The sequence below is a fragment of the Anarrhichthys ocellatus genome, unplaced genomic scaffold (assembly GCF_004355925.1).
Source record: "Anarrhichthys ocellatus isolate YVR2014 unplaced genomic scaffold, GSC_Weel_1.0 scaffold21, whole genome shotgun sequence".
In the NCBI taxonomy this organism is placed as follows: Eukaryota; Metazoa; Chordata; class Actinopteri; order Perciformes; family Anarhichadidae; genus Anarrhichthys; species Anarrhichthys ocellatus.
Window position 1 is genome coordinate 3,498,718 of NW_022280051.1, and position 10,556 is coordinate 3,509,273.

At 44.6% G+C, this 10,556-nt stretch overlaps 1 protein-coding gene across 2 annotated transcripts in view; it reads right to left on the reverse strand.

The window, feature by feature from the left end:
- Positions 1–2,910: 2,910 nt before the first annotated feature.
- Positions 2,911–10,556, reverse strand: part of gnai1 (guanine nucleotide binding protein (G protein), alpha inhibiting activity polypeptide 1) — a 13,521-nt gene continuing 5,875 nt past the window's right edge. The window contains exons 2-9 of one of the 2 annotated variants that reach the window (XM_031859038.1): positions 9,293–9,335; positions 7,873–8,014; positions 7,400–7,557; positions 6,115–6,243; positions 5,402–5,531; positions 5,109–5,262; positions 4,421–4,650; positions 4,052–4,148 (exon numbers count right to left, since the gene is read on the reverse strand). In XM_031859038.1, the coding sequence (XP_031714898.1) occupies positions 4,460–4,650; positions 5,109–5,262; positions 5,402–5,531; positions 6,115–6,243; positions 7,400–7,557; positions 7,873–8,014; positions 9,293–9,335 (947 nt within the window). In that variant the 3' untranslated portion in view covers positions 4,052–4,148; positions 4,421–4,459. Of the gene's footprint in view, positions 4,149–4,420; positions 4,651–5,108; positions 5,263–5,401; positions 5,532–6,114; positions 6,244–7,399; positions 7,558–7,872; positions 8,015–9,292; positions 9,336–10,556 lie in introns of both variants that reach the window. The other variant, XM_031859039.1, reaches the window with a different exon arrangement.

Genomic DNA, 10,556 nt, shown 5'->3' on the forward strand with positions numbered 1-10,556 from the left:
GTGTGTGTGTGTGTGTGGAGATGAAAGCTGGAATCACTGAATGAACACCGCCAGCAAATATGAAGTGATGAGCAGAAGCACAGGCAGCAGGCATCCAGCTGGAGCGTGCACACACACACACACACACTGCATCCTGCGCGTAACACAGGGACAAACACACACACTGTACGCGGCACACAGACGTACACAGATCAAGCTCACACAGCCTTCTACCCGCCCGCCAACCCACTCACAGCCGATCTGTCACACACTCACACGTATGAATGAAAAAAGAAAGAAAAAGCTAATTGGGTTAATGACAATGACTGAACTTGCTTTTTCAAAATGGCTGCTCTTGTTGTTCATGTCATGACACAACATCCGTACACAACTAAGTTCTCATTGGTGATTACACAGAGCACATGCACAATGTTCTCAGCTCATTAGTCCTTCAGCTGTGGTCATTTTCAAATAACTGGCATGACACGGAATATTAGAAATGAACTAGCTAGGGGTGTGTGAGCCGATATGTTTAACTTTAGTGAACAGACCCTTTCATATCTCAGACAGGCCGACTGTAAACATTACTAGGACGAGAGAGGCCACTTCATGGTCTTGAGCAGCAGAAAATAGGAATCGCTCAGTAGATAGACTACTACTGTAGTACTACTGTGCTGCGAGATATCCAGCATGTGGAAGAATGTGCAGCACAGACTGAATGTGTGTGTGTGTGTGTGTGTGTGTGTGTCTCTTTTGGAGTTACAATGCATCCCGTCCGACATGGCTGCAGAGCTGATAAGTCCGTCTTATCTCTGTTACCAAATAACTGCTGCCCCCAGAGTGACTGAGAGGAGAGCAGACAGTAAACACAGCGATGGACCAACACTGAAAACAATGCCTCCATTGTTCCCTCTATTTATGCCCTCCTCCTCCTCTCCCTCCCTCACACACACACACACACACACACACACACACACACACACACACACACACTTCATAACACTCCTTGGTCTCTGTTTGTTGCTGAGAGAAACCTCAACAGTGTCACCCGTGTTGCTTTCACACTACTCCGTCTTCTTCTCTTTCTCTCAACTTTAAAAGGTGCTATTAATACAGCATATGCTCCCCCCCCCCCCCCCCCCCCACACCCCCCCACTCCCCCCCCCCCCACTCTGCCGACCTGGGCCCCCCCCCCCCCCCCTTTTTAGCCTCACACTCTTTTCTCTCATTTACGCCTGTCAGACTTGTGCCATCTTTCTGTCAAGCTGTTACAGGAGCTCAAACCTGGGGGGTGCCAGGGTTAACAGGAGTGTGCCAGCACACATGTAAATCAGCAGCATGCATGTGTGCAAACAACCCAGACATGCAAAAGTACTCGGGGCACCTGAAGTCACTTAAAATGTGAGAATTCCCTCATGGCAAGAGAAGCAAAGGCGGTGTTTGAACACACATACTGTCTTTATTTTTCTAAAACGGAGAAGTCTGAAACTTTTCTTTGAAGCGAGACTACGTAACTGTTGAGAGGAACGACACGTACTTCTTACAAATACAGGTTGGATTTATATGCAGTAACACTCAATTCAACATACAAAGTTGCATATGTAAATGTTGCTTTAAAGCTGCTTTAATTTTGATTTGGGGCTAAATTAGCGTCCACATCGGTCTACTTAGTGAAAATAGCGCACAGCTTCGACAGTGACGGCTGAATTTAAACATTCTTCACTACAATGGTGCCATGTGTAACACTTAGATAAGCAATAGACTGAGTTTGGCCTTTATTTAAGCGTGGGGCTAACTAACAGCTAGCTTAGGCTACCATTCCTCTGCCAATTTAAAATTTTGTAAAAACTTTATATACATTTTTTTAGATTGACAACATTCCAATGAGAACAATGTGGCGGACTTGCTAAAGTTATGTAACTCAGAGTATTGCCGCCCCAATAGCATATTTTAACAGATTATTTAGGTATTTATGGGCTACAACTTAACTATTTTGGTTGTTTTAGACACAGCTGACCTAAGCTTAAAGTTAGCAGTTAGCGTTAGCTTGTGAACATTGTGGAGCATTTAGCAGCTAAGCAGCCAGATGTTTCCTGAGGAGATGGTGTGGATCAAAATGAATGAAATTGCTAATGCCGATCTATGTGAGCTGGGTGCATCATGGTATATATTATAGTCCATTTCTGTGCAGCTCTGCGATACTATCGTCTCTTCCATTTTTCCATGAGGTGATGGATACCTCTGAAGGGGTATTGTTAGAAAGGGAAGACAACACTGATGTTATTCACAGGTCACGGCCCGACACATTTACAATGCAAATTGTGTTATGGTGACACACAGTGAAAGACACATGAATGAGGGGAGACAGGAGCCATTAGCAAATAGGAAAATTAGATCAAGGTGGTTTCCATATCGGTACATGCAAGTTAACCTTTTTTTCTTCATCCAAACAAACCTTTCCATCAAGTGCTACTGCAGGTGACGCAGCCTTAAAGGCCACAGTGGAATACAAATGTGATGGAGGTTGTGTGCAGAACTGACAACATCGTCTCTTAATTGTGTCTGAAGGACTCCCCGCTTGGTGATAACAAGGTACCTCGCTTCACGGGAAATGCGTACGGTGTGCATCATAGTACCTGCTCTGTATGCCAAGCTAGCCATTCATGAAGATGTGAAGAGGCACACTGTCCAGCTACACAACAGAAGCATCAAAGCACAGCCTATTACTGATAAAAGCATCTTCAAATGAAGTGGGATTTTGCATTTTTGATCCATGATAGAAATGAAGAATCCGTCTTTGAGCATATTTAAAAGGGATTTATCCTGCTTTGAGCTTTAGCAGCTATATAATAGAGCAGTAACTTAGTTTCACTTAGTGTAAAAATGCTCCATTAACTGCTGAAGACGCACATATGACACAGCAACGCCACGTGATTTGTAAATGGTTTTTATTAGCAAAATAAGAGAGATGAGTCTACAAAGGTTCTCCATCCGTGGGGAACATAAACACACATTGACAATTGTGGCAGTTTCTTTATATGAACAGATCCAGGACCATTATTTGTCACTCCTCTTGGCAAAGTAGTACTGATCTAAACTCAGACCAGGCTCGCTTGACTGTCTCAGTTTCCATCACCTGACTGAAAGGCTTCATGGATCCTCGAGCAGCGCCTCCACTCTCAAATCACAGGACCGGTGTCTGAACCTAAAAAACATTTCAGACCTCATCCTCGCCTTCACAACCATCTCTTCTGTGGTTCACTTTTTCTCTCCTCAACACCAAAATCTTGCCTCCGAATACATTAAAATATACATTAAAATGTGCCTACCCTGGTCTTTGTACTTAAAACACTTGAGCGTATTATGAGCTCAATGCCTAAACTCACCATTTTCCAAATGATTGGGAAGAATGGATATTTTGTACAGTTTAAAAACCAGAACCCCAGATCTGCGGGGCAAATGTAACAATATACATTATCAGTATTGTACTGCGTGATCGGCCAGAGAGGCCTTCCATTGTGATGGCTGGTGGGGGGGATGGGGGTAGGGGACTGTGGAGGCTACACGTTAGTCGCCATTGAGACCCATGTACCTTCAGACCAGAGGGAAGTCTTCCTCCTCCAGATAGCTCAGTGGTGTGCACATAGAAGATAGCAGGGACACTAACATATGAAAGCAGTTTACCTCTTCATGTTTAGAACAATTCAGCAGGCAACAGAACAAGCATTGGGACTACGGCCGCAGTAAAAGGCATGCGAAGGCACAAGTACCAACAGACTGGACTCGAAGTTTGACCCCTTTTCTTCCCTTTTTGGTTGAAGGGAAGGAAGAAAAGAAGCGTTTCCACCAACAACAAAGTTCCCTTTTTCCAGAGACAGCGGCAGAAGGAACAGCAAAAAACATGAATTCCTCCACCTCCTCCTCAAAAAGTATAAAATAAAAACTAAATAGAAAGTAATTTTGTTTTTCTTTTGTTTTTAAAGTGTGCGGAAAAATTTGCGGTGCTGCTTTTACAATGATACAAACATCTTACACAAATGACGCCCAAGACAAAAAAACATAAATAAAGCTGTTAAAAGTGGCGTATAGTACAGCACTGGTCCGTGACTGGTCCTCCCGACTCTTCTCATCTTCCCCACCAAAGATGCACAATAAACTGGCTCCACCACCTGAGGAGAGAAGAGTAGAGAGGAAGAAACATTATGGACGGGATGGATGGGTGCGAGTCGTTTCACAGGGAAGTTCGGGAGCGCTCCACCCCACTATCATTTCACAAACATCTAAATGGAGCAGGAAATGTATTGAAGCCTCAGATGAAAGAAGGCAATGATTTCAGCTATTTAATTATGCATTTGATTGTGATGGATTCCGCTGCATCTTTGCGGTCAGCTACAGGCTGGCTAAGATTAAGGAGGGACGATGATGATGAGGAGTTCCTTACCAAGAAAAAAGAAAAAGGTCATCTTCTTTGCCATTATCCTCAGAAGAGGCCGCAGTCTTTCAGGTTGTTCTTGATGATGACGTCGGTGACGGCGTCAAAGACAAACTGCACATTCTTGGTGTCTGTGGCGCAGGTGAAGTGGGTGTAAATCTCCTTGGTGTCCTTCCGCTTGTTCAGGTCCTCAAACTGACACTGAATGTAGGCAGCTGCTTCCTCGTACGTGTTGGAGCCTGGAGAAAGACGAGGACCGGGAACACAAAACAGGAAGAGGTTTTTGGAAATTGTTATTTTGTTGTTCTTCCGTCCTGCTAACTGGGCATTCCCGCTTGCTTTTGTAAAATGAGGAATACGCAACTGTGTGAGCATTTCTTGTCACCTACTGTTACATATCAAAGCTAAATGCTGACAGGAACAGTTAGACAGAAGTTCACTCCTAAATGTAACGCATTATATTTAGAAACAGAGATGACGACGGTATCGGTGTTCCCTTTTAACTTATCAAATATGATACTTTTCATTAAAAAAATACCCTCATTCTTCAATAGCAGAACGCACAAATTCAACTCCATAAGCACATTTTAAAAACATTCGTCATTTGCAGGTTCTCGTGTTGTTACAAATAAAACGACTAAAACGACTAAATGGGCCACTCTCAGAGCATTTTTCTGTCAAAGGCTGCCAATCTCACCAGCGTATTCTGGGTAGCAGATGGTGAGAGGACTCCTCTTGATCTTCTCCTCGAACAGGTCCTTCTTGTTGAGGAAGAGGATGATGGAAGTGTCCGTGAACCACTTGTTGTTGCAGATGCTGTCGAACAGCTTCATACTCTCGTGCATCCGGTTCTGAGGGGGGGGGGAGAAGGAGCGCATTGTCGATCACTGTGCTCTGGTTCCGGTAAACAGAGGCAAAGTTCACGCTGTGTGCGAACACAGAGTGCCTGCTATTATGTTATTCCATGAGTCAGAGGCTGGGAGCACTCACCATCTCCTCGTCCTCAGCCAGCACCAGGTCATAGTCACTGAGGGCCACGCAGAAGATGATGGCGGTCACACCCTCGAAGCAATGGATCCACTTCTTCCTCTCAGACCGCTGACCACCGACATCAAACATTCTGGAGGGAGGACAGGAGTAACACATGTCGTCAGTGTTACAAACATGCACAATACACGCAGTGTCTATGAAACGCCAACGCCAAAATAAATGCAGCCGAGTCGCTGTGGCTGCTCTGCTCTTGTGTTTAGTGATGACAGCGAGTGATAGAGGGGGAAAGGAAACGCAAGTTGTTGATAATCGAAAACAATTTTCATAAAATCTTAGCAGCGCAGCTAATACTCAAGTGAGCAGCAAATGCATATACTGATTGTGTAATAGCAGAGCGGGAAATTCCTACAACAGTTTCAATGACACTGAAATTAGCTGCCAAACTTCTGGTGTCACGATATCATCAGGCCTGCTGCCTCCACTTCCTGTTTAAAAAAAAAAATTTTTTTAAACCGAGGGCCACAACTGACTCATCGCTAATGCGCACAACCTTCACAGCTTGTGTCACAACACACAGCTGTATGTGCACAAAGGGAATTTCTATGGTGAATGAGTCAGTGACAGGAAGGAAAGCTAATTAAGCCATCGTGTAAAAAAAACCAAAACAAAACGCTTTGAGGCTAAGCGAGTTGTCGCAGTGAAGTAATTCTCACTTGAAGTGCAGGTCCTTGAATGTGAAGTGCGTCTCCACGATGCCTGTGGTTTTGACTCGAGTCCTCAGGACATCCTGCTGGGTCGGGATGTAGGTGGCCTGGGATATCCTGTCCAAATCGTTCAAGTAGCTGAGGGAAGGACACAAGGAAAAGGACATGAGGAGGGTAAACAAAAAAACATCAGACAGAGAAGAGAGTGAGGAAGACAAGGAGGACAACTCCCAACGCATTCCCAGTGATGAGGCACGCTGGGTTTCATATTTCATTATGATAAATTAGGACATACGAAAATTTATTTTTTAATTAACATTTTTAACGAGTGTGAATCGTTTCAGTTTTTAAAAATGCGTTCTGAACAAATGTTACAACTTTTATATCGCATCGTTTGGATTTCCAGACTAACTTGCCAGACTGGAGCCTGGTCTCAGAGTTCAAATATCTGTATAATATTTGTTTGCCACATATGCTGGATGTCACACCCACAACCACTCTGGGTGTATTACGACCCCAGCGAAGATCTCAAGGATACGTTACAGTAGAACGTCAGAGATTAGTGACCTCTAGTTGTTAGCAGACAAACACAAGTAATCTCCCCTTCATTCAAACAAGCCTTTTGTTTATCTTCTAAGGTATTAAGTGAAGTTAAAAACCACACAATGTTGAGCAATGGAGTTTCCTCTTCATGAAAAGCCCCTGGACAGCAGCATTAGTGGAACAAATTAGAAAGAGGCCAAACGACTGCAGCTGCCTGAGGCCTGCGACGTAATGTTTGCTCTGCTGCAGCAGCACAACAACGCAAATGGTTTTTTTTCCCTCCTAACAAAACACCGGAGCTGCCTTGTGATGATATCATTTGTTTCGACGCCGAGGGGCTCTTGCACAATAAAGAAGAAGAGGAGCAGATTTTGTCTGTCGTGATCACTTGTTTTTAGGCGTTTCACTCGTGTTGCTGTGTTGAAGTGGAAGGCCAAAGACTAAGTTGTCTTTCTAACCACCGCTCTCTTCAGACTTGGTGGAGGAGGGTAAATATTGACAGAGTGAAAGTCCAGACAGATGCATGGCGCCCCGAGCTCTCTGCTCTCTGCACATTGGTTGGAAGGCTTTAGACAACTTGTGTTTGGCAAGTTGAGGCGGCAGCTTTCTGTGCGCTTGCCGGTAATTTGGGGGCGTCTGGTCACCTGATGTGACTCTTGTCATAAATCTTCTCAGCAGATGACTCATGACTTGAGGGAACCGTGGAACTGTTACCTTCGGTTGTTTGTGTGTGTGTGCGTTTGTGACTCACTATGCCGCCGAGTCGTTGAGCTGATATTCGCGGGAGCGGCTGAAGCAGGCATGAACGCCTCCGTCCTTCCACAGCCGCTTAATGACACCGGCCAGCTCTCCCGTCATGAAGCCTTCCTCTGCGGAGCCCGCCAGCACAAACAGCTGCCGTGCATCGTCCTAGGAGAGGAGGCGCATTAGTCAATATCAGAAATCAGCCGCCGAAGTCACCGGACCGCCATTATCATTGACATGAAGCCTGCGACCAAGCTGCCAGTCACGGGGTTAGAAGGACGTTTTAGAGACGGCTGCTGATCTCCCGCTTCTTTGTCTCGTCTTGTGTGCAAGCGGGCGTCTTGACCTGAAAATACCTCTCACTACATTCAAGACTTCTTTCCTGCTGACAAGACTCTTCACTGTTAGCACTCGCTTGTTTTCCTTCTACTCTAAACCCACCAAATTACACTCCTCTCCCCCCCCCCCCCAGTCACTCACAGCTCTTGCGGCATCGCCAAAGTCGATCTTGAGGCGGCCCATGGCTCTGATGATGGCGATGATGGACTGGATAGTGTTGCTGTAGACCACAGCCTTGTACTGCTTACATTCCTCTTCTGAGTAGCCGGCCTCGTGGATGATCCTGCAGAACAAAAAGAAAAAAAAAAAAAAAAAAAACCCACACGGTCAGCAGCCGAGACATTTTCCAGCTCTGCAAACCGCTTGCAACACACAGCAACCGAGAAGAAAGCTCCTCTTCTCAGGACAGATGATGTCTGCTGCTTGTTCAGCTTTCTGAGAAATGATGTATTTTCCTCTTATTAAATATCTCTTTCAATACTCAAGCCTTTTCACGCTCGCTGTAACATTCGCAGAAATATCGTCAGGCCACAATATCCCCGACCACATGTCTTGCAGCTTGAATTATGGTCATCCGGGGAAAAGCCCAAGACTCTGGATAAAAGCATGAGCTGTAGGCGCACAATGTAAAGGTATTATCTTGGAATGCAATGTTTATTTTACTTCTTACTATACATATACATAAATTATATATATTATGCTAAATGCAATGGTGTGTATAACACAAAGTGGTTTTGGACAAAATGTGGGTCTTTGGAGTAGAGGAGTGTGTGTTATTGGGCTGCAACTCACACTTATTTTCATTCTGGATTAATCTGCCTATTCTTTCTTAAATTAATTGACCGATTGTTAAAAATAAAAAGATGTCAGAATGATGACTTTCATAGGAACTGGTGACAATAAGAAAAACACAGAATATCACCAGACGTATGCTTTCATTGTAGCATGGCAGCTTTCACCAGCTAAGCTGTATCACGCTACAATACGTATAAATCATTTTCCTAAATCAGACAGATACTGTGCCATAATATCTCTCAGCAGATTTACGACATAGTCATTGTGAGTAAAATAACACTTCTACTGGAACAGTGTTGTCAAAGCGGTGCATATCAGTCAAAACAAAACAACAACTTTTCAGCAATATCATAGCTGAAAAGCTGCTTATAAATGTAAAAGATGTAGTGCACCTGACGTGTGTTTGCTTGCTGATGGATGAGTGTATCCTCGGGGGTGCTTATGAAAATTGTAATTCATAAGTAGGGTTGCATGCGGATGATGTATAGGCAGAGTTTACACTAATGTATTCTGCTGGGTTGTCGTCACACTCTACTATGCACGGTACCTGTTTGTAATGCGACTCACAGAGGATGATGTAACCCACTGAGGCGCTGTAAAAGCATGATTGGTGTTTGACACCGTTTGTGTTGTGGAAAATTAATACTCTCTCTCTGTGTGCGCCATTATGCATATCTGATGAGACGAGACATCGTTGATACACTGGAAGATGAAGGAGAAAAGAAAAAGGTGTGTTTTGATTGGTCCGTGTGCAGAATGAACTCACTTCATCTGCTTGACAATTGTACTTTTCCCTGATTCTCCAGCACCTGGAAAAGACAAAGGAGAGGTTTATTAGAGAGTTAGTGTTGCCTGAAACAAACCAAGTAGTGTTTCTCATTCATTTTGAACCCTTATGTCACTCAGCTCACTTGCATGTACAATGTTATTATGCAATGATCTAATGCACGATAAGGAACCACGAGTATGAAACCTGAGCACAACCACCTCCACCAAAGGAGAAGTGAGAAAGCTCAAGTGTCCAAGTTACAAAGGAGGTCTTTGAACCTAGAAATGTAATTCAGATCAACGAGGTCAGAGCGACGGCCATCTTTATGTGTGTGCCGCTGCCATTGCAACCATTGTGAGCGAGCTCACTTCTGTACAGAAGAGTCGCGGACTGACTCATGCCGGCGTGACGTGTAACACGACGGCGTCATGTTCTCTTTTGACCTCGTGGAATGACCGTTCTACTCCTGTTCCGTTTCTACGTTCTCTCCTCCGTACAGCTCCGGATATCCCGATTAGTCAGAAGCACCAAGCTCGGTCAGATGACTTGCTTTGTGACAAACCTTGCTCTAGTTTCGTGTTACTGAAAAGACCACTGTGTGTTAAAAAAAAAAAAAAAAAAAAAAAAAAAAGAATCAAAGGCTCCTGGCACACCCGAGGAAGAATAGGATTATTATTGACAGGGTTGTGAGAGCGTGTTGTCATCTTCAGGATGTGAACGCCGTCTGATTAGATTGACGGCGTTGCAATTGGGCGGTCAGACGACACCATGATGAAAAGAGCGGGCGGTGGACGGGGAGAGCGCGCTGTCGGCACGCCGGGTCTCTCAAACATCACAGTGCCATAGCAACTCTTTATATCCGGGACATCTCTAGTGAGGCCACAGTCACCTGAGGCGGCTTGGTGGTTGTTGGCCTCAACTGGGACCATTATGCATGATGCTGCTCTTTCCCCCTCAACTGTAACCAGTCACTCGGAAGTGCCCTTTTTATTAACAAATGTTTTCTTTTGCAAATCAAAGTCAGCTGTGATGTCCTCACAAGCCACATTCATGTCCTCTAAATGGGTATTACCGTTAACTACATTAGATCTACTAATGTGCACTCAATGTCTCCCATTACAGCAGAGGGACTTATAGGAGGTAATTGGCCGGTTCCTCTTGACACTGGGGAAGATCTTTGGAGCCTCTTGAGAGAAAGAGGCTATTCCCCCGAGTCTCTCTCTCTCTCTCTCTCTCTCTCTCTCTCTCTCTCTCTCTCTCT